The following is a 25,000-nucleotide window of genomic DNA, read 5'->3' as shown; positions in this document are numbered from 1 at the left end:
CATCCCTGAACATTATAAATATTATTGGTATGCTATGTACGTACAATGAGGCACTGCCTCATATCCCTAGAGCTGTGTTTCACAACCAGGGGTACGTGTACCACTAGGGGTACGCGGAAAAATGTAATAATAACAAATATATTGACTGTAGTCACATTGGGATAGAGCAACAGAGCATGAGTGAGGGCGAGGGGGTACATGTCATATGACAAAATGGCTTAGGGGGTACCCAGGACCAAAAAGGTTGGGAAACACGGCCCTAGAGTATGGTTGTGAAAGGGGGTGCACAGAACAAAAAAATGTGGCACGACTTGTGTAAGGGACTCCTTGGCTGGAATATATACCTGTACAGTATGTTTTTTTTTAACCCATTGGGAAACTCCAACTCCCATTGTCATTGTGACACAGCCATCCACAGCACACAAGTGAACACTGCACACTGCACACAACGAAATTGCATTTATGCCTAACCCGTACAAGTGGGCAGCCCTCAATGGCGCCCCTAGGGAGCAGTGCGGCAGGACGGCACCACGCTCAGGGTACCTCAGTCATGGAGGAGGATGAGGGAGAGCACTGGTTGATTACTCCCCCCACCGACCTAGCGGTCGGGAATCGAACCGGCGACCTTCGGGACACCCTAACCGCTCACCCATGACTGCCCATAATATAATAAAACTGCCCAGTATATTGGAGGCCTTGCCATGGTGAAGTTTGGGAACCCCTGGCATGGACACCCCCCCACGCTCATAGCCATAACTACAGTACAGCAGCAGTATGAAATGAAATGTCCCTCTTCATGGCCATCACTATCCACATCACCCCCCCTTCCAGTCACAACACACAACACAGTACAAAAGAGTCTATTTTCCTGTCAAATAGCTAAACATAGCCATGGGTAACAGAAAGAAAGACAGAGGGAGAGAGAGGAGAGGAGAGGAGAGGAGAGGAGAGAGAGACAGACAGAGAGACAGACAGACAGACAGACAGACAGACAGACAGACAGAGAGAGAGAGAGAGAGAGAGAGAGAGAGAGAGAGAGAGAGAGAGAGAGCGAGAGAGAGAGAGAGAGGAGGAGGAGAAATGAATGCCAATGAGACTGAGGCCACAAAAGCTCTCCTTGGTGGAAAGAAAGAAAAAACAGAAAAACTTTGCAGCGCGTCGGCTGGCCGCTCAATATAACTCAATAGGCTCCCAGGACCTGAGGAAACTGAGGACACTGAGTCACTGGGGCCGGTAAAAAAGTACAAAATTACGAGAAGGAGAAAAAGAAAGAAAGACAGACAACAAAAAAGACAGATGAAGAAATGAGCAAGAAAGACAGGTGAGATGGGGAGCAAGAATGAATGAATGAATGAATGAATGAATGAATGAATGAATGAATGAATGAATGAATGAATTAGAAAGCTATAGAGAGGGATATAACTGTCTCTCCGTATCCGGCTAGAGCGAGAGACAGAGACAGAGACAGAGACAGAGACAGAGACCCAGAAAGACATTGACAGAAATACAGCAATAGAAGGAAAAAAAATAGAATGCAAAACCAGAGAGAAACAAACTGCGTTCTGTAACTGACGGCATAAGAGAGCGAGCAAGTCAAGTGTTACCTTTGAGAGAGGTGATCTCGTGCTGTATAGACCTGGCAGAGTCCATGCTGTTACGGTTCTCTTGTTGACAACTACTGCTGCTCCTTACTGTTACTGTCAGTGGTCCAGTACGGCTAAGAGGACTCAACTACTACTGCTGCTGCTGCTGCTACTGCTGCTACTGCTGCTGCTGCTACTGCTGCTGGTGCTACCGCTGCTGCTACTGCTCCTCTGGCGTCTTGCCTACTCTCCTCCACACTGCACAGCAAGCAAACTCTCCCTCTCTCTCACACGCAAATGCACACACACACACACAAGCGCTCACACAGACACACACACACGCACCGACCGAGCAACGTAACCCTGGTTCTGCCTCTTGTGCTGTGCCACAACAGTGTGCCGGAGGAATGTAGCTTTTACATGTGCTTTCCCTCTTTCTCTTGCTATAATCTCACACCCTCTCTCTCGCTCTCGCTCTCCCTCTCTCTCTTTCTCTCTTTCTCACACACCCTCTCTCTCTCACACTCACACCCTCTCTCTCTCTCTCTCTCTCTCTCTCTCTCTCTCTCTCTCTCTCTCTCACACCCTCTCTCACTCACTCTCTCTCTCTCTCTCTCTCTCTCTCTCTCTCTCTCTCTCTCTCTCTCTCTCTCTCTCTCTCTCTCTCTCTCTCTCTGCAGTGCTGTTTGCTGACTGTGTGATGTGTGGCTCGGGGAGTGTTGTGATTCTCCTCTCTCGCTCACAAACACACACACACACACAGTTGCCCCCTCCCTCTCTCCTTCTCTTGTCTTGTCTCTCTCGTCCCCTTCCCCCTCCCCCTTTCCTTACCTCCTCTCCCTTTCTCCTTCTCTCCTCTCCTCCATTCTCCTCCCCCATCCCCCCCCCCCCTCCTCCTCCCCTCCTCCACTTTTTCTCCTCCCCTCCCCCCTCCTCCCCCCTCCTCTTCCTCCTCGGTGCTAGACATCCCATCCTGCACCTCCTATGATGGAGTGTGTCTCTCAGCCAATCAGAGCCCAGCTCCAGTTCATCAACATTCTATCCGATGGGATGCTTCTTGGCTTGTGATGTACTGTAGCTCAGAAGACAGTAAAGCGCACCACCAACTCTACCAGCCCCCACCACCACCATCACCACCACCCCCATCACTAATCCCTCCACCACTGGCTCCATCACAACCCCTACCACCACCACCAACTCCTCCACCACCACCTCTTCCAGGGGGTCTACCAAATCTACCACCACAACACCGCACCACCAACTCTCTACCAGCTCTGCCACCACCACCACCATCCCCGCTTCCAGCACCACCACCCCCTCTACCAACAACCCCTCCACCACCACGCCCTCTAATGGCTCACACAGTAAAGACCTCCACCACAACCTTGGCCGCCACCCCCTCCACCACCACCACCACTACCACCAACTCTCTACCAGCTCTGCCACCACCGATTCTACCACCACCACCCCCTCTACCACCACCACCAACAACAACAACCCCACCACTACCACCATCACCCCCATACCACTACCACCACCACCCCTCTACCACCACCACCAACAACAACAACCCCACCACTACCACCATCACCCCCATACCACTACCACCACCACCCCTCTACCACCACCACCATCAACAACAACCTCTCTACCACCAGCAATCCCCATACCAGCTCCCACCACCACCCCCATACCAGCTCCCACCACCAAGCCCTCTGCCACCACCACCACCACCACCACCAACCTTTCTACTACCAGCTCCACCACCACCCCTTCTACCAGTGTTGCCAGATTGGGATAACACTGGTAGAGGGGGTGGTATACAGTGCTTAATTGAATGTTAACAAAACATACTGTGAGTGTGTGTAAAATGAATGAGAGTAATTAATATGTGAATTACACATGGTGGCAACGCTGGGATTGCAATAGCGTGCAATAGCGAAGTGTACCCTAATATAACAATAAATTACACCATGTAGCCAATCCCGCTCAATTGGGCTGCTTAGGATGGTCGTCTGAGGGTAAAAAGGGCATTTAACAGAAAAAAAAAACAGAAATCAGTAAAATTGGGCGGGATATAGTGCTTCCAGGCGGGTTTTGAGCATTTTTCGGGCTGAAAATCATCAGCCTTATCTGGCAACCATGCCCTCTACTACCACCCCCTCTACCAGCTCCCCCTCTACCAGCTCCCCCATCCCCCCTCCCATCTCTCCGCCCCTTCAGCTACAACTTTCTCACTAATGGGATGTTTTGGCAGCGAGGAAACAAGTGCAGCAGAGATTTAAGACGCCTGCCACCCTGCCTGCCTCCCTGCCTGCCTCCCTGCCACCCTGCCTGCCTCCCTGCCTGCCTCCCTGCCTGGCTGACTGCTTGTCACTGGCAATGGTTGCAGTCTTCCACCCTCCCTACAGACTGTGTGGTTTGGCTGTGATCTAAACAGCAACCACATTAAGCAACTCTGAATAGCTCCATTGGGTTCAGACGAGAACAGAAAAAGGAGAAGAGAAAGAAAAGGAAAAGAAAAGCATGCTAAAAGAAGAGGGACAAAAGAATGCTATAATGTCTTCCAACCACAGTATGTGCACAGTACAATTAAAGCTAGCTTATTCAGAGCTTGTTCAAATATCTAGGAAATCTACTGGGTCGTTTTGAATATAAATTGGAATATAAGACGAAATGTATTGGATTAAGAGAAACAACTTGTGTTTTTTTCCCACACACCTCAGCTGGTAGTAGGCAGACAGACAAGCGATCGACCCTGATGATATCACTGTCCACAAGTCGGTTTCTATAACAAGCTTGTCTTTCGACGCCACTATCAATGAGGTTTAAAATTTGGGTTGTTATTCCATCTCTAAAATGCGCTTATGAAATATGAGGAGCAACACAGGCTGCTGTAACAGGCTGCTGTAACAACATTTTCCAGTCTTAAATCTGCTTACAAGCACAGTATAGTAAAAAAAATAAAAATGAAAATGCATCAAGGCATCAAAGCAATGATGACAAGATACGTACAGTATTACTACTGTATATTATTACTTACAATATATGTCCATTTCGATTGAGAAGTTATTCTGTTTCTGGCCCTGCCATCTGCCATGGTCATCCTGTAGGGCACTCGTCTACCATGTGGCTGACCCAGGTTCAATTCCCGGCCCGGGTACTTTGCCGATACCTCCCCATCTCTTTCCCCACTCATTTCCTGTCCTACTCATCACTATCCTGTCCTATTAAAGTTGGGAAAAAAGAAAAAAAAGTTACAAAAAATAGAGAAGTTCTGCTTCTAACTGCATGTAAAATGTAAACACAGCTTCAGGGACTTGTGGTGCAGCAGGCAGCACAGCAGCCGCAGGGCAGGGTGGCCCTGGGAGTCAGCCAAGGCCAAGGACACGCTCTATGGTCCCAGTGTCAGCACCTAGTCTGTAGGGTGTAGGGTGTGTGTGTGTGTGTGTGTGTGTGTGTGTGTGTGTGTGTGTGTGTGTGTGTGTGTGTGTGTGTGTGTGTGTGTGTGTGTGTGTGTGTGTGTATGTCTGTGTGTGTGTGTGCGCGTGCGTGCGTGCGTGCGTGCGTCCGTTCGTGCGTGCGTGCATGCGTGTGTGTTGTGTGTTTTTGGAAAGTGCTCGCATCATATGACCCTGGTAAACAGCAATGTCCTTCAAATTTAGCTCGTCCTTGCAATCAGCACATTGACAGAGGAGGAGATAGCGTCCTGTACCAAAACATGGACACCTTGCTCTCCGACACATATCCAAATCATACAGAGGAAGACAGTAGATACCGGTATGTGCAATAATACCACACAAGTATAGTGTGAAATAGAAACGGGTAAAAGACATCCAACATGACACTGTCCTTCAGTGCTAAAAGATGCTTTGGCTTACTGAAACTGTGAAAAACATGAAATTTCAAAACCATTTTTTGAAAAGTGAATGCATGAAAGCCAAGCCAAATTATTATTATTTTTTTTAAATCTCTCTTTTTTTGCATTTACAGTAAGCAAAAGTATCCGTTGCACTGAAGGACATGTTGGACGTCTTTGACCCAAACGTGATTAATCTATGCACAGTAAAGTAGACACAAGGGAGCGACAAAGTCAAGGAAAAGGAGATACTTAACCGATACGATTAAAAATATATGACACTGATACAATACATACAGACAAAATAAAAACTCGACCAGTAGAAAAAAGGGGATAATAAGCTCCAAAGAGAGCACTTGAGGTCATCTGAGTACAAGCCAGGGGTGAATTCCTCAAAACCGAAGTTGGTTACTACATTAGCTACTTTGTCGTTTTCAATGCATTTTCCCATTGGCAACTACCGAAGTTGCTAACAGGCTAACAACTTCTCTTTAGAGAAACTCACCCCAGTAAAGTAGTTTATATGCAGGGCTACTGACAAGTTTGGCCGGGACAGGACAAGGCCACCTGAAAGGGCCCCAAACCCAATACATACAATGCAATAATGAGGACCAAATTTTGGGCCCCCCTCTCTCCCTGGGCCCGGGGACAATGAACTGGACTGACCCCTTTTTGTTCCCCCCTGTGGGCTCCCCTGCTTGCCCTGCAAGAAAGCTGCAGAGCCACAGAGCAGGATGCTGAGGGGCGGAGAGAAACTCACACCAGCCCTCCGAGGAGGAAGAAGAGAGTCCACTGCAGAGAGTCTGGATCATGACACAGCACTTTTCTCTCATCCACTGTTATGTAAGGCCTAAGGGCATGTCTGATGCTCACGCTAATAGCTTATACTGTTGCTCAGCCTTCACACTGTTCTCTCATCCACTTTGATGTACACTAAGGGCAGGGAAGCTAACAGGGAGGGACAAAGGGGTCAGTTGTCCCGGGCCCCGAGACAGAGGGGGGCCATAATTGGGTTCTCATTACATTGTATTTATTTGGTGGTGGGGGCCCTTTCATATATCCTTGGCCTGGGCCCGGCTAAAGCTGTCAGCAGATACAGTGCAGGGAAGCCGACAGGGCGGGACAAAGGGGCCAGTTGTCCCGGGCCCTGTTGAAGTTTACCGTCTTGGTCTCTACTTCTTGCATGTTCAAAATCCGAGTCAAAGGAATCAAAAACTCCAAAAGCCAAATTAATCTATTTATTTTCTAAAATTACCAAATAACAAAATGACCACCACTGGTAATATCCAGAATACCAGCAATGGCCCATACACAGTAAACACTACAGCTTTCCAGAACTGCAGAGTCTACTACATAAAAATGACAAAAATTGACAGGAACAGCGAAAGCATACGAAGCGCTCCGGAGATCCTAACTTTTTTCTCTCCTTGACCAATAACAAGTATTGAGTTCGGGTGGAACAAAATTAGGAACTCCTGAACTGGCCCTTTCTGTTGGTATTTATGGTTTGTGAGTGTATGGGTGTGGTTATGTGTAAGTAATTACGTGATTTGTTAGTTAACCAAGAATGTGCCTAGTCTGTGTCGATTGTAATCTGTTGTCTTCATTTCCAGGTGGGTCTTGATTTGATCACTCTAGGTCTTCATGACCTCATCTGTGGACTTCCTGAGTTCTGTAACTTGATTAAACAATACACATACAACAGCACATTCTTTTGACATATTTGTGAGTCCTTGGTTCTGAAAAAGATAGAAATCTAATGTTAGTCGTTCCCATTGTCACCTACTCCTGGCTTCCTAAAAATATTAATTCAAATAGTTTTAATTTCTGAGTGACATCACTGTAACCTGTGTCCTAGACGGAATGATACTTCAAAGGGTTATTCTGCACATTGCTGTTCTTCCAGGGTATTCTATGGACTTCAGACTCCTTCAAAAGCAATCAGTTAATCAAACATCACATGCTGGGTTTCAGCTTGTCTCACAATACTGTTTTGATGACATCTGTAGACTCTCCTAAAAGAATGGGGCACTCACTCAACATCCGCATCCCATGATTGTCACATGGGGTCATTGGGCCTACTCAGTGGTTTGAGTGCCCACCAACAAGACACATTTATTTTAATGTTTTTAATCATAACCAAATATTGTAGAATTTCCTGCAAACACAAATGAATACCTGAACAACTTGCTGTAAGACAATGCATTATATTTCAGGACCTCAGAATCTAGCCTATTTTCCAACAGTCCCTTTCGTGAGGTCATAATTAATATGACCTCATCAAATTTGTTAGACCTCAGTGTTAGACTCTGTAACCAACATGACCACATAGCTTTCCTTGGTCAACTTCTCTTGTCCATTTCTGGAACCTAAGTTGCTTGCCTCAGAAACCTAGTGCAAAGAGAATACCACATCATCTGCTCATCACCCAATTTGTCATTGCACCAAGACATTATATTAATGTGGAAACCACAGTGAGTTCCATTGCCGAAGGCTGTGGAAAAATGTAAAGGGTTAGAAATACAAAGAAATGAAAACAAATATGTAAAAGACAAATTAAGTAATTCATAATAATAATAATAATTTAAAAAAATCCTCCACTGCTGATCCTCCTGCTATATCAAAACCTAAAATTGAAATTTCTCCATTCAATACCACCAATTTCAGCAACATTGGGACCCCTACCAGTTCCTTGAGATGTTATACAGCAGTTTCTTATTGTTACGTTAAATGGTGGCGTCTCCTGTAGGATCCCGTTTCATTATGAAGCATCATCAAATACCACAATGTAAAAGGAAACATGTTAACGTTAGTAGGATTAGTATTAGTGGTGTTAGTGATAGTAGTGCCCCGCATGCATTAAGCTGCAGGCTTATGCCTTTCCCCATTCTTTGCGCTTCCACAAGCTTGCTTCAATGTAACCCTGTGCGCCTTTCCCTTAAGGTGAATATTGTGTGTAATTCACTCAACGCGGTTCGGTCTACTGCACTCCATTGCTTTTGGAAGGAGCCCATTTGAATTCCTCGTCTCCTGTCTCGTTGGTTCCTCTTCCATCTGCAACCTGTGTGGAGAAATCTGACATCAAAGTAGTTAGTTTATCGTAATATGGTTTATATTGCGACGTGCGAAATCTTCATGTTCGAACCTAGCGTTGGTCCAGGGCTTACTGTTTGCCTAGTTTCTTACTGACCTCAGCACCATGGGTCAGAGCGTTGACCCAGCTCATAATTGTATGTAGCCTATACCAACCTTACCAATTTGCTCTTTGGCGTTTGGTCCAAATCCTTATGGGTATGCATTCCACAATCCACCAATGTGTCCAAGTTCATTGCAACAGTTTTTTTTTTCTTTTTCGTTCAAACCACAGACCTTCTGCCAAAGTTATTTTACCAGCCCGGAGACAACGGTCTCCCATTCATGTCCTCTACCAACCATCAGTGTTTTGGCCGCACGGCCCCCAACCTGTCCATCAGTTATTTTCGAATGGTCACTCGCATCAACGTATTTTCCGAAGACGCCCTTTAGTGCTCTCTCCAAATCCTTTCCATATCGAACGGTCTCTGTGGGAAAAAAATCCTTGATTTCCGATGTCCTTGTGAGAAGCTTGCACTGCTGCCAAACGTTCTTTGTTACATTTTCCATAGTGAACCCCTGTAAAACCATGGCCTTGTTTCCTCATTGCCGCATAAACCGCTTCCAATCTTTACCAACCTCCAACACTCAACAATGTGTTTTCCAACACCCTTTGTTATCTGTCGTTATTTCCTTAATGTAGGCTATGTATGTGATGTGTGGTGTACTGCAGTCTTTTCTCAAATCTCGTCTGTCTTAAGTCGAGTCCAGTGTCACGGTCGCACATGTAGGCCTAATATGTCTATCTCCCCCTTTCTTCTGAAATAACACGCCGTGTTGTTTCAGAAGAATCCACAACAATTGTGTAACCAGGTACACCGCGCAGTTAATGTCTGAACGGTAATCGTAAAAAATCTTAATAAAAATAAAAATAAAATAAAAACCTCAAAATATCCATAGGTCTAAGGAGTAGGCCTATTCCTGTTGTGACAAACAGAACAAACAATAAAAAAATAATAATCAGTCAAATCAATGTACAGAGAGTATTGGGAAGGCCATCGTGTTTTTAGCTAATTATGTTTGTTCAGTCAGTATTGTGTACTCTTATACAAACTTTCGCGTGGTGTTGGGTAGACTATGTGTAGCTTATAATGCAATGTGTATAATTCAACCCCAGCAGTCACCCCTTCTTGCCCAATGTAGATGTAGGGTAAACAGTCCCACTGATTCCCAACTGTCTTAAACACGCCTGTGCGTATGTTTTCATCTTAATCAATGTTACGTGGTAGGGGTCAGATAAAAGGGATATGGGTGTATAAATGGCACCCAAGGGCGTCACTTCTGGTGTGAGTTAAGCAGTAGTGTTACCAAACAATCTTGACATAGTCTTTCAATTTTTCATAGGCCAGAAGGGGTCCCCCAACCCTTCTCCTTTGTGAGCTCTAGGTTCCAAATCCCCTTTGTGTATTGTCCATGGGATAGGTTTGCTCCGGCTCCAGTGTGCGCTTGGTGTGCTTGTGCTTGTTTTTTCTCTGGTTTCAGCTTTGAAGTAGGTGCAGTGCCCTCCGTGTTGTGTAGGCATTCCACTGGCAGTCTCTCACTCAGTGCCCGGTCCCACTATAAGCAAAACACCCCCCATACATGACCCTACCTTGGGCATCGCTACTCCCTGTTCCCCGTCCTCTGAATCCCACCACGTTGTCCCTAACCCCTTAATGAAATTGGACCAACTTCAGGATTGGATGAAGAATGTGTGACTGCTGTGTTGTAACATGAGTTGTATCAATTGTGTTTCGATTCCGTCGCTCTTTTGGACTCAGCTAATTGCAACTTAACTAGTTGTGCATGTGCTGTATCAGTGCTTAGTTTCTCTTCCTCGCGTTTTGCACTATACTGTTTCATGTGGTGCTTGAGATGGCGTTCCCAGTATTCTGTAGTAGCCTACTATAGGGCAAATTTGGATCATTTAACATCGTTTCTCGTACCGGCTTTGGGATTGCTTCTAGAATGGCCATTCTGAACATAGCAGTTTGCAGCTTGTCAGAGCTTGGATGGTTTCCGGCTATGTCTGTCCAAAATTCCTTACTTTTTGCTCCATCGGGCACTGGGTGACGTTTACGCATTGCAGTGCCTATGTCAGCTGCGTATAACGCAAATGGGTATGAATCTGGCAAAAGGCTCGTTCTTGCTTCTGTTTCCACTATCTGTAATTCCCACGCGCTTGTTTGTTTACATAACAGTGCGCGCCAATCGCCAATCGTTATCTTTTGTGACATATAGCCTAGCTTTCATCAATTTGGACAACCACGGTGCACCCCTTTCGACGGGTGAAGGGATTTTTTTCCAGGATCGAATTCATGTCAGTAAAACTAAAAGGCTTATATACATCCACTCCGTTCTTTTTCACCAACGGATACATTCCAACTGTCTTGGTTGGGCCTTTACGTGCCATGGTTTCGCGCAAGTCATATCTCTGGGGGGTAGAGTGCAATGTCAATGTGCCTGTCAGAGTCGCCTGTGTCCCCTGTGTCTGTGTACCGTCCCTACGTATCTCGCGTCCGTTTTCCTGGTCATGTTGCGTCAAGTCAAGTCGCTCCCTGTCCTGTATTTCTCTTCTGTCTGACTCTCTCCTTGCATTCTCACTCATTTGCTTTTCCAATTCAATCAGTCTCTCCTCATTTGCCTCTTGTATGCGCTTTTGCTCCCACACTAAATCTGAATTACATATGCCCACGGCTTCTGCATTTCCTACACTTTCTTCCTCCGTGATGTCTGAATGTATTGATCCATTACAACTCTGCACGATTGTGCGCTTCAGTTCGTGAATGCTTTCATTAACAAAACTTTCCAAGTTTTTCATCCGCCTATCCACTTCAGTTGCCATATTATGCTGCTGAGAAGATACTACTTCTGCTGTGATTAGCCCACTGGTGACTTGAAATTGCGGCAGCTGATTCGGCGGGGGCAGTGGGGGTGGGGCAGAGGGGGGCAAGTTTACTGTAGGTCTATTCTTTCTATGCTCGTTCTTTCTCCAATGCATGACTAAGCAATTCTCTCAATATCTCCTCCCACTGTTCAGAAACAGTGTTCCACCTTATTTTATTCTTCTCTCGTATACCTGACTCCATATTCCAAACATTTTCTCCGTTCATCCTGCCTGTAGCAGAATCACCGCTCATTTCGTACTCGCTTGTACGTCACTCGCTCCCCAATCACTCGCGCAAACACGCTCTCACATACACACGGGTACCCGGTCCACACACTAAGGTTCACAGCTCAGTCCTGATACCAATAATTACCAGAGTGAAACCTAACCAAAAGAAAACAAATCAAAACAATACAATAATAGGCCTATTCGTTGAACTCCAAGCTCAACAGCGCGCGGATCTCCCTGATGCGTATCAGTAACTACTTTGGGAGGGTCCCAGACCCTCCAGAGGTCCCAGACCTCTCCGATCCAGACCTCACTTACTTCCTGATGAACCCCAGGTTCTCCTCCAGTTGAGATTACTCGACCCCTTCTGTTTTTACCGGATTGAGGAAGCCTCGATGACCGCTATTACCAAATTTACCTTTCAGATATTTAATCTTCAAGGGGGAAACACCGAACTGCCCTCTGACTTCCGATAAAAGCCCCTCACTCTCAACTCGACCAAATTCACAACTGACGACCATCTGGACCGCAAAAAGTTCCGTTCACATTCAACCGTTCTTTCAGGGCAGATATTTCAACAACCTTCTGTCTAACCTCCAAGGTTCTTGTCTAGTTGAGATTCGCAGATCCCAGATCTCTTCGATTTTTAAACAGATGGGGAAAACCTTGATGTCCGCAATTACTTGTTACATAGTTAGATGGGCTATTTCGAACCCAATCCTCCCACGGGGAAGCACCAAACTCCTCTATTACTGTACACCTGATAAAGCCCTCATTCCCAACTTAGACTATGTGCAAACCACAACATGTAATACAGTCAAAGACAATACCAAACAAACAAATAGGCCTAATGATGCTTTCGCTGTCGCCGTCAAATACAAGGAGGCATATGCAACAGAGTAACAACACACAATTTGGAATAGCCAATCGCAGAATTTGATTTAACTGGTTTCTGCTTACCTGGTTGTTTGGCCACGTTTCTCGTTGTTGTCACCCGACTGCGATATCCTCCAGGAAAAAAAAAAAAAATCTAAATCCTATTGTGAAAAGTAAAATGTTCTTCAAAAGAAAAAATATATTTTTAATTCCTTTTGCTCGAATCACGTCGGCCGTTACCAAGTTGTTGAAGTTTACCGTCTTGGTCTCTACTTCTTGCATGTTCAAAATCCGAGTCAAAGGAATCAAAAACTCCAAAAGCCAAATTAATCTATTTATTTTCTAAAATTACCAAATAACAAAATGACCACCACTGGTAATATCCAGAATACCAGCAATGGCCCATACACAGTAAACACTACAGCTTTCCAGAACTGCAGAGTCTACTACATAAAAATGACAAAAATTGACAGGAACAGCGAAAGCATACGAAGCGCTCCGGAGATCCTAACTTTTTTCTCTCCTTGACCAATAACAAGTATTGAGTTCGGGTGGAACAAAATTAGGAACTCCTGAACTGGCCCTTTCTGTTGGTATTTATGGTTTGTGAGTGTATGGGTGTGGTTATGTGTAAGTAATTACGTGATTTGTTAGTTAACCAAGAATGTGCCTAGTCTGTGTCGATTGTAATCTGTTGTCTTCATTTCCAGGTGGGTCTTGATTTGATCACTCTAGGTCTTCATGACCTCATCTGTGGACTTCCTGAGTTCTGTAACTTGATTAAACAATACACATACAACAGCACATTCTTTTGACATATTTGTGAGTCCTTGGTTCTGAAAAAGATAGAAATCTAATGTTAGTCGTTCCCATTGTCACCTACTCCTGGCTTCCTAAAAATATTAATTCAAATAGTTTTAATTTCTGAGTGACATCACTGTAACCTGTGTCCTAGACGGAATGATACTTCAAAGGGTTATTCTGCACATTGCTGTTCTTCCAGGGTATTCTATGGACTTCAGACTCCTTCAAAAGCAATCAGTTAATCAAACATCACATGCTGGGTTTCAGCTTGTCTCACAATACTGTTTTGATGACATCTGTAGACTCTCCTAAAAGAATGGGGCACTCACTCAACATCCGCATCCCATGATTGTCACATGGGGTCATTGGGCCTACTCAGTGGTTTGAGTGCCCATCAACAAGACACATTTATTTTAATGTTTTTAATCATAACCAAATATTGTAGAATTTCCTGCAAACACAAATGAATACCTGAACAACTTGCTGTAAGACAATGCATTATATTTCAGGACCTCAGAATCTAGCCTATTTTCCAACAGCCCCGAGACAGAGGGGGCCCAGCATTGGGTTCTTATTACATTATATTTATTTGGTGGGGGGGCCCTTTCATATGTCTTCGTCCTGGGCCCGGCCAATGCTGTCAGCGGCCCTGTGTAAGGACATGTCTGATGCGTACGCTAATAGCTCATAGGCCCTACTGTTGCTCAGCAAGCCTTCCCAGACAGGCAGGCTAATCAGACAAGTGATGAACATTACTGTGAGCCCACATGAAGGGTGTGTGTGTGTTTTGAGAGGTGGGGGATACATTGCTTAATTAAATGTTAACAATGCATACTGTGCAAAATGAATTAGCGTAATTAATATGTGAATTACACATGGTGGCAACGCTGGGCTTGGAGCCAAAAGGCATGCAATAGCGAATTGTACCCTATAACTATAAATTACACCATGTAGCCAATGCTGATCAATAATAATTACCAAACATTCTGCCATGTAACCGCTTTTGCTTCCGCGCTGTGTCTGCATGTGCTGTAGTCACCGGATAACATTGTAGCCGTTAAGTGGACTGCTTGCTCTGGGGCAGGATATCTGCCAAGGATGACATCATATCAGGCAGACCGGTGTGGCATGCTATCTGGATCCGTGCAAACTGGCGACTGCAGATGTAGGAATCAATGGTGATCGGTCGCAAGCAATGTCACTCTAATTTAGATTGATAGCATTTCGTTTTGACCAATCGCTGGGTTTCAATCATCTGGAGTTGCCACTTGATACGGGTACCCAGATAGTCTTTCACACCGCCATCATGAAAAGGTCTGTTATTTCACACTATTGCATTCCGTGTGCTGGTGCAATGCATTTTCTTGGTAAGTCGTGGAGGGCAACACCACAGAAAAGCAGTTTTGAGACATGACCAAGCTTGCATGAGTCAAGTACTTTTCCCGATACTAAACGTGAAAATGCTGAGCTGTGCCCTGACCAAAGCCATCCCTAACCCTAACCTGTCAGTGAAGCAAAGTTTCTACATTTTTACCTTGGCCAACAACAGCAAAACAAGCAAGGAAAACAGTGAAATTGTGCCCCAACCAAAACCACCTCTAACCCTAACCTGTCACAGGGCGTTGTAGAGCACGAGTTAATATGCAAAGTAGTGAACACAAGCGATAGACGGTTCCAATCTTACGATTATCCACCCAACTGCAATACTGTAATAAAAAAAAAATCATAAAATGACTTTTGATGCAGGGGCCGATAGAGGTGGACCCAGTGAACCCTTGTCATAAAAACCCTGCAACCATTAAAGAAAACATGGTCTCACCAAAATTGTAATGGCTGTGTTGTAATCTGTTACTTAAGGCTCTCTGTACTGTCATAGTAATGTTATGTAGTTGTGCATTTTTAGAAAATAGTGAATAGGCCCGCCGACGACCCCAACTGAACTAAGAGACTACGCATTCATTTCTCATCGTCCATAAAGTGCAAACTTAAAACTGATTTACTGATTGCTTTTCGTCATACTTTCAACAGATCAATACGGGTCCTCTCCTCTGTGTGTGTGTGTGTGTGTGTGTGTGTGTGTGTGTGTGTGTGTGTGTGTGTGTGTGTGTGTGTGTGTGTGTGTGTGTGTGTGTGTGTGTGTGTGTGCATACTGTACATGCGTGCGTATGTGTGTATGAGAGAGAGAAAGAGATACATAAAAGACGAAGAGAGAGAGAGAGAGAGAGAGAGAGAGAGAGAGAGAGAGAGAGAGAGAGAGAGAGAGAGAGAGAGAGAGAGACAGAGTTAGTGTTAGTGATAGAGTGTGAATGGCCCACTGTGTTTTTAATTTACTGCTCTGGAGGAGGATGAACAAGATTGAACACAGGGGCTGTAGAACAAAGTGTGTGTGTGTGTGTGTGTGCCTGCGTGTGTGTGTGTGTGTGTGTGTGTGTGTGTGTGTGTGTGTGTGTGTGTGCGTGCGTGCGTGCGTGTGTGTGTGTGTGCGCGTGTGTCTGTGTGCGTGTGTGCGTGCGTGTGTGTGTGTGTGTGTTTGTGTGTGTGTCTTGTTCATCTTGTGTTTTTCTATTTGCCTGCTAGAAAGAAAGAGAGAGAGAGAGAGAGAGAGAGAGAGAGAGAGAGAGAGAGAGAGAGAGAGAGAGAGAGAGAGAGAGAAAGAGAGAGAGAGAGAGAAAGGTATGCCTAATGACACAGCAGTTTTTGGAGTCCATCTGGCCGTGCAGTGCAACTAATACTGAGGGATCAGGAGCAGTAACTACCTTTAATCTACTGCAGCTCTGATACGGGACCAGGAACTACCTTTAATATACTGCAGCTCTGATACGGGACCAGGAACTACCTTTAATATACTGCAGCTCTGATACGGGACCAGGAACTACCTTTAATATACTGCAGCTCTGATACGGGACCAGGAACTACCTTTAATATACTGCAGCTCTGATACGGGACCAGGAACTACCTTTAATATACTGCAGCCCCGATACAGGACCAGGAACTACCTTTAATATACTGCAGCTCTGATACAGGACCAGGAACTACCTTTAATCTACTGCAGCTCTGATACGGGACCAGGAACTACCCAACCACCATGGCCCAGTCAGCACACTCTGTAGCTCTATATAATGCTACAATCACACAGTAATCGTACACAAAGCTGTGTAAAAATCTGTGGATTTCTTGGTGAAATCCCTGCACACTGCCCTGCCGTGGCCAACCGGTGGGGCACTCGTCTGCCATGCGGCTGACCCGGGTTCGATTCCCGGCCCGGGTACTTTGCCGACCCCTACCCATCTCTCTCCGCATTTGCTTCCTGTCCACCTCTCAAAAAACTGTCCTGTCAAATAAAGTCGTAAAAGACCAAAAAGAAATCCATGCACACAGGGCAGCTGAAGGTTGTGCGTTCCTAAGCTTCGCTAACATCTAACATCAAGCTAATGTGATTCCCAAGTATTTCAAAAACATTGTAGGGTCACGCGCTTATTGACCAGATAACCAGCAGTGGAAAAGAGCCTTTAGACTCCCCTGCTAACCCCAACCACCATGGCCGAGTCTGCACACTCTGTCGCTCTATTGGGGAAGCTATAATGCTACAATCACACAGTTAATCATACACAAAGCTGTGTAAAAATCTGTGGATTTCTTGGTGAAATCCCTGCACACAAGGTAGCTAAAGGCCGTGCACTGATGATGGCTTAAAGGCCGAAACGTGTCTGCTTGTGGACATGGTGGTTATCTATAAATATGAAATAAATAATGAGACGTAGCTTGTGAGTGCTGATTTTTCTTCTTTTATCTTGATACCTTTTACCGCGCACCCAAAGTCATTCATTTTTTCCCAGAAGTTGAGAGCCCCCTCTGACAAACTTGAAGCTATAATGCTACAATCACACAGTTAATCATACACAAAGCGGCTAAAGGCGGCTAAAGGCCATGCATTCCTAGGCTTCCTTCACATCTAACATCTAACATCAAGCTAATGTGATTCCTAAGTAGTTCAAAAACATTGTAAGGTCAAGCGCTTAGTGATGTGAAATCAGATTTTCTGCTTCAAGGATATAATACTTTGTTTTCTTTTTTCCCAGCTGAAGCCATGCGTCCTCTTTGAGGAGGAGCAGATGGTGAGGGTTAGCTAAATCTACATGGCATGGAGCAGAACCGGGCAAACTCAGCAGTGTTGCCAGATTGGGCAGTTACCCGCCCAATTGGGCTACTTGGGATGGCTGTCTGCGGGTAAAAACGGGAAAAATTGTCCATTTGGCATTTTTTCCCGCAGTTTTGGGCCCATAGAAATCAATGCAATTTGTTGAAATTGGGCAGAATTTAGCACATTTTGGCGTTTTTTGAGAACCTTTTGGGCGGGATTCGATCAGACACATCTGGCAACACTGAAACTTAGGCCCAGGGGCCACATGCGGCCCGCTGAGCCTTTTCATCTGGCCCACAGAGCCTTTACAAGAAAGAAAACATTCAAAAGAAGAACAAGAAAAACAACTTTCAAATCCAAAAGGATAGTCTGTGTGTACATTATTGGCAGAGGGTGTCAGAGAGCGCTGCCTAATCTCCTCTCCTCTCCTCTCGACCACGTGTTGAATTTAGCAGTCAGTCTCGGCCAGCACTGACATCTCATAATGCAATAAGCACATGCCATCTAGTCCGCTAGTCCAGTGGTTCCCAAACTTAACCATGACGAGGCCCCCCATATACCGATAGATTCCAGCCAAGGCCCCCCTGACACGAGCCATGCCACACTATTTTTTTCTGTGCACTCTTTCACAACCATAGTCTCGGTCTGTGTGTCAGTGGCCCATCGGGATTTATAAAATACAGAATTCAGAGATGAAATAGATTATTATAATGCAGATATCTACTAATGGATGTACATTAATAAATTATTATTAGTATCTGCTATACTTCCAACCTGTCGCGGCCCCCCTAGCACCCCTTTGCTGCACTAGTCCACAAGAATCGATTCTTTCCTGAGCTTAAATTCAATTTCAAGCTAATTATACTTGACACAACAGATTCAAATTGATGTGAAATTAATGTGTTTCGATTTCAACTTGCTTTTGGCTAAAGCTGGTGATTACCTTGCCTTAATTACTATATTCTGTATAGACTCTGATGAAGATGTAGTGTCATCAAAGCAGTCAGTCAAGTCAGTCACCCTTTCTCAATGCTCAGTGTTCTAGCCTTGCTAAGACGTAAAACGCGCAGTGATTGGATACTCTTTGGTGAGTATCCAATCACTGGGCATTTCATGTCTTAGCAAGGCTAGAACAGTGGGCATTGAGAAAGAGTCAGTGTTTGCACCTAATAAAAGGTAGAAGGGAAAGCTGCAGCAGTCCCTCACCACTGGTGGACAAAGTAAAAGTAAAAGTACTTTTGCGGTGTAATTACGACAGTAGCACATGATATTACATAGCTGTTACACCGTTTACTCCTTTTTACCTACCTATTGAAATAGACTTTGTTATAACTGAAAAACAATAAAAACCTATCAAGGACCCACCACAAACTCAACCCAACCTGTGCAGAATCAGCTTATTGTAAGACAAGTACATTGCTCTACTTTTTACTCAGATAAGTTACCTGTGTTGGAAAGAAACTGTGTCTCTTTTTAACTTTTACTTTTACTTTGTCCACCACTGCCCCTCACTTGCAACATGTGTAAATTACCAGTGACATTGAGAATGCAAACAAATACTTCCCTTCAGAGCCATTGAGAATGTCTTTGAAAGCAATGGAGCATTAAACGTACTGCATTAGACATACAGTGTATGCTGTGTCTCAAATGGTGCACGTCACTTGTTCACGTGGAGTACCATGTTTCAGTGCGCAGGGTGCTCACTCACACCAAAAATTCAGTGCACTGAAAGTCAAATATTTCCATCAGCACCACACACTAAAGACTAGAGCATGACACGGGAGTGAAAATTCCCATCCCAGTCCCAGAAAAAAAATCCCATCTCGTCCCATCCCGGACTGGAGTAAAATAAACAAATCCCATCCAGTCCACTCATGAAAAGAATGTTCCCCAATCCTGCCCACTCCCACTCAAAATCAACCCCGCTCCCACTCCCAACCCTTTTTTTTGTTTGTTTTTTCAAGAAAAAATAAGTGGCATTCCCGCTCCGATTCATTTCTATTCCCGCTCCTGCCCGCTCCCATTCATCTTTATTCCCGCTCCTACCCGGTCCCGTTTATTTTTAACATTTTTACTCCCATCCCGCAGGACCCGCAGGAATTCCTGAAAAATGTCATCCTCTACTAAAGACCTCAGTGCACTGTGAGCACTATGCACTAAAAACGTCAGTGCACTGACACAAAAAACGCCATTTGAGACAGCAATCCTGTAGTAACACCATCTTCCATGAATCCAAGAGGGAGGGGAGAGGATAGCAGGGACAGGTCGGTCAAGAAATTACAGGTTGCGTGATTGGCTCGTGGTGATACATCCAGACAGGTCCTCTGAGGCAATAAGAATAAGGAATTCTCATCCAATGGGGAATGGATGGGAGGGGATGGGGTTGGGGATGAGGGTGGGATGGGATAGGAGGAGAGGGGAAGGGAGGGGATGGAGGTGGGATGGGATGGGATAGGAGGAGAGGGGAGGGGAGGGGATGGAGGTGGGATGGGATAGGAGGAGAGGGGAAGGGATGGGATGAGGATGGGATGGGGAGGGGATGGAGGTGGGATGGGATAGGAGGAGAGGGGGGGGGAGGGGAGGGAGGTGGGGTGGGAGAGGAGGAGAGGGGAGGGGATGGGATGAGGATGGGATGGGATGGGAGGAGAGGAGAGGGGATGAGCTGGGTGGGATGGGATAGGAGGAGAGGGGAGGGGATGAGCTGGGTGGGATGGGATGGGCGGAGAGGGGAAGGGAGGGGATGGAGATGGGATGGGATAGGAGGGGAGGGGAGGAGAGGGGAGGGGATGGGGATGGGTGGGATGGAGGTGGGATGGGATGGGAGGGGAGGGGAGGGGAGGGGAGGGGATGGGGCTGGGTGGGATGGGATAGGAGGGGAGGGGATAGGAGGGGAGGGGAGGGGAGGGGAGGGGATAGGAGGAGAGGGGAAGGGATGGGATGAGCTGGGTGGGATAGGAGGAGAGGGGAAGGGAGGGGATGGGAGGGGAGGGGAGGGGATGGGATGGGAAGGGATGGGATGGAGATGGGATGGGATAGGAGGAGAGAGGAGGGGAGGGGATGGAGGGGGGATGGGATAGGAGGAGAGGGGAAGGGATGGGATGAGGGTGGGATGGGATGGGAGGAGAGGAGAGGGGAGGTGGGATGGGATAGGAGGAGAGGGGAGGGGAGGGGATGGAGGTGGGATGGGATAGGAGGAGAGGGGAAGGGAGGGGAGAGGAGGGGATGGAGGTGGGATGGGATAGGAGGGGAGGGAAGGGGATGGAGGTGGGATGGGATAGGAGGAGAGGGGAGGGGATGAGGGTGGGTGGGATGTGTTGGGATAGTAAAGTAGCAATACATATGCAGTCAGACCAGGCCAGAGCCAATCAGAAGAGGAGATTCTGATCCGCTGAGGTCAGGGAGCGACATAAATCGCTCGTAAACATTTAATGGTGAGACTCCGCCACCGTCAACCCCACTCATCATGTTGTGGAGGTGACAGGAAGGGAAATGGGAAGAGAGAGAGAGAGAGAGAGAGAGAGAGAGAGAGAGAGAGAGAGAGAGAGAGAGAGAGAGAGAGAGTGTGTGTGTGTGTGTGTGGGGGGGGGTGTTTGGTACACAGTCTGTATGACGCCACACAGAGACAGACCGTCTTTTTTTCCGCAGTGAAACCAAACCCCTTGCCAATCAATGATGGTGACTGATGGATCGTTTGTACCCTGAACATGGAGACACATCCTCTTTTGAAATATCCTACAGATGTCATGACACAGACATAGCATGGAGCCTTTGCATATCCACGAGAGGAAACTTCCTTCAGAGGAAATTCTGTAAGGGAAGGATGTACAGGTACTGTATTTTTCATACGGTGTATGGATTATACATGAAATAGCTCGATCTTCAATAGCAGTTTTTAAAAAAGCAAACTGAAAGTGATATATGTAGAATAAGTAATAAAAAAAATACTTCACAAATTTTGCAGAGGCATCGATGACGAATGGACTATTTACTGTAGAAGCATGGCCTTGGTGTCAAAACAGCATGCCACACTGATGCTCCACATACCAGCACCAACGCAACTCAGCTGATGCAGGAAAGGACAGATAGGCCCCTCAGCTATCCTTTTGTACCATAGCCCCTTAACCCCTTTGCACAGAACCCACTTAACTGACACTTGTATCCGAAGCGATTTTCACTTATTTAGGTTCAGGGTATTGGTTACAGGCCCTGGAGCAATGTGGGGTTAGGTGCCTTGCTCAAGGGCACTTCAGCCATGGATAAAGGTGCTGGGGTGGGATTTGAACCTGCAACCCTCGGCACTCTAACCACTGAGCCATGGCTGCCCATATTATAACCTCACTGTCACCAAAATTGTAATGACCAACCAAGTCTTAATCTGTTCATTAAGCCTCTCTTTAATATCATAGCAATGTTGTTATTAAGTAGTTGAGTCTTTTCAGGAATGAGGGAACCGACCTGGAGGCGGGTTCCATCTGCATGAAGAGGCCACTGCACACATCATACACATCATACACATCATAGTACTAAACCACTACGACAGTACGCAAGCCTTTAGTACTACATAATGATTTGGTGATTTTGGGGGCTTTTCGAGCTTTTAGTTTTCCGGGATAGACAGTGGAGGAGAGACAGGAAGCGAGTGGGGAGAGAGAGACGGGAAGTGCCGGCAAAGGACCCGAGCCGGTACGGCCAGTCATTGCCATTCTGGTGACCAAAGGGGTCGTGTCTTACTGGGTTAACTATTTATGACTCCATCGACTGTAGGCTACCATCCATTTGTTACTCTCTGGCCACACTGGTGAGATTGAATCTACTGTAGTATTAGGTCATTGCCACCCTACCTTTGTGTTGCATTCCAACAATTCAACAATAGGCTATCACCTTATCACATAACATCTGAATATGATTTTTTTAAAATCTAGCAGCAAAAATGAAAATGAGAGACGCAGAGACTGACAAAAGTTTAGCCAAAAGGCTGCTTGTGCCATACCACCACAATGTGTAGCACTGGCCGGTGAAATGGCAGGTTGTAAATATAGACAACATCAATCAAACAGCCTGACTATTGCCACATGGCCTGCTGTCGGAACATGCCAGATGCCAGAGTCCTTTGACTGATGGTGGCCGGGCCCAGCATAGGCTACATATGCTCTGTATGCAATGCATGCTCTGTACTGCCCTATTCATGTACTGTATGTAAATATAGGCCTATGCTTATTGTCACCAATATAACATTTACAGCAGTGCTCATGTTGTAAAATCAAACCAAGGGGAATAGTCAGAGATGGATTCTGATTATTGGGGGTTCGGGGGTTTGTCCCCCGAGAAAATTTTGAAAATGTAGTAATTAAAAGTGCAATTTTAACACAATATGTGGAGAAGGGAGGCCTGTTTTAGAGGAGGATGATTTTAGACCGTTTTCATTGTTGGGGGGGGATGGCATTCCCCCTCATCCCCCTACAACTCGAGCCCTTATTTACAGTAACAATTGATTTAAGCTTGGAGAAAAATGCTGAATGTTTATTAGGTATGAAGTACATGAAAGGTAAAAAACAATGGGTGTTTCTCAAAGGGAAGTGTCCTAACCTTGCTAGGATGAGACCCATTTTCCCCACCCATTTTTCGCAAGTGTAATTCATGATTGTGTACACCTTGGAACAAGTCCGACAGGCGGACAAAGATGCGTCCGTCTATGCAGAGGGGCCCTAACTCTGCCGCCTTGTGGGCACAGGAGGGAATTACAATTTAAAGAATGCGCTTCAGACGGACAGACAGACAGACAGACAGACAGACAGACAGACAGACAGACAGACAGACAGACAGACGGATGGGCATACATGCTAGGACGCATCTAAAAATGGGCGCTACTCATTCTAGCAAGGCTAGGGACACTTCACTTTGAGAAAGACCCAGCGGTTAGGTCAGGAGTGTCCAACTCATTTTGGTTCAGGGGCCACATGCAGACAAATTGATGTCAAGTGGGCTGGATGAGTAATGAAAATGTGAAATACCGGTATCCCAAATTTCTGCTTTATAACGGAATCACCTACACAGTCTCACCCCAAGTAGTCAATATCTGAGTACCTTTGACCAGACTGCAATTTTTGACGTCTTGGGTATTCCTTCCACGTCACATTTTGAGTATGTCCTCAAAGGCGCCCCCTTGCGGCAGCATAATGTCATTGAGGTTAGGTTTAGGAATAGGTTTAGGGTTAGGCCACATAGTCAAAATGTGACGTGGAAGGAATACCCAAGATGTCAAAAATTGCAGTCTGGTCCAAGGTAGTCAGAAATTGACTACTTGGTGTGGGACTGCGTTGAATCGCAGGCTAGTCAATGATCTGAAGGTGGATGTCAGCGGGTAGATCAGGAAGAGCACTGACTTAAAATAGCGAGTAAAAAAGAAAATGTATTCTCAAGAACTGAAAACTTGATATATTAGACACCTGCAGCTTTTCTGTAATGGGTTAGAGATTTCCTTTTGTTTTAAGCAACAAGACTACGAGACCGCATCCGGGCCTTATCTTTGACACGCCTGGAATAGGTTGAGCATAAAGTCATTGATACTAAAATGGTCAAATAATCACAGGAGAAGCCCTTCTGAAATAGCATGTGTAACCGAAACCCTAATCCAACAGCCATAAAATCAAAGTGAATCACCATAGAGATTCGATAAACAAACACTCAGCCCTACACACACTTACACACACAAGCACAAACATGCACACACCCACGCACGCACGCACGCACATACTCACACACAGGGAAGCCGACAAGGGGGGGACAAAGGGGTCAGTTGTCCCGGGCCCAGGGAGAGAGGGGGCCCAGAATTGGGTCCTCATTACATTGAATGTATTGGATGGGGGGCCCTTTCAGATGACTTTGTCCTGGGCCCAGCAAAAGCTGTCAGCAGCCCTGCTCACACACACACACCTGTGAGTGCTTGGATGGAGTTTAGCCAGGTCAGATGGTTAATGATACTGTTTCCTTTCATGCCATCTGCCTTATCTAAGAGTGTGTGTGCGTGCGTGCGTGCGTGCGTGCGTGCGTGCGTGCGTGCGTGCGTGCGTGCGTGCGTGCGTGCGTGCGTGCGTGCGTGCGTGCGTGCGTGCATGCGTATGTGTGCCTGCGTGCGTGTGTGCCTGCGTGTGTGTGTTTGTGTGTTTGAATGCAGAGTGAGGAGGTATAACTCTGGACATTCCAACTCATGGGGGAGGACGACCTGATGTACTCCAGAGCTGTTCCAGAGTGTCCATCAGTTTACAGGTACCATGCTGAGACCACCAGGGAGATAGTGATGATACACACCCAAAACCCCACACAACACACACACTCGCAAAACTCACACTCAAACCCCCCCGCAAAACACACATACAATCTCTCTTCCCATCTCTTTTCCCACCACACACACACACTTGATCTCTCTTCTCCATCTCTTTTCCCACCACACACACACACTTGATCTCTCTTCTCAACTCTCTTCCCCATCACAAGCACACTCATCAACAGAC

At 46.0% G+C, this 25,000-nt stretch overlaps 1 protein-coding gene across 3 annotated transcripts in view; it reads right to left on the bottom strand.

The window, feature by feature from the left end:
* pleca (plectin a) overlaps window positions 1–25,000 on the bottom strand; it is a 264,642-nt gene that overhangs the window by 198,766 nt on the left and 40,876 nt on the right. Inside the window, exon 1 of one of the 3 annotated variants that reach the window (XM_063185999.1) lies at window positions 1,605–2,056. The exons of the other annotated variants lie outside the window; for them this stretch is intronic. Coding sequence (XP_063042069.1) covers window positions 1,605–1,650 — 46 coding nt within the window. The 5' untranslated portion in view covers window positions 1,651–2,056. Of the gene's footprint in view, window positions 1–1,604; window positions 2,057–25,000 lie in introns of those variants that run through there. 3 annotated transcript variants of the gene reach the window in all.

This window comes from Engraulis encrasicolus, chromosome 20 (assembly GCF_034702125.1).
Source record: "Engraulis encrasicolus isolate BLACKSEA-1 chromosome 20, IST_EnEncr_1.0, whole genome shotgun sequence".
Taxonomy (NCBI): domain Eukaryota; kingdom Metazoa; phylum Chordata; class Actinopteri; order Clupeiformes; family Engraulidae; genus Engraulis; species Engraulis encrasicolus.
Note: the sequence above shows the minus strand (reverse complement) of the source record. Positions and strands in the feature narration are given on the sequence as shown.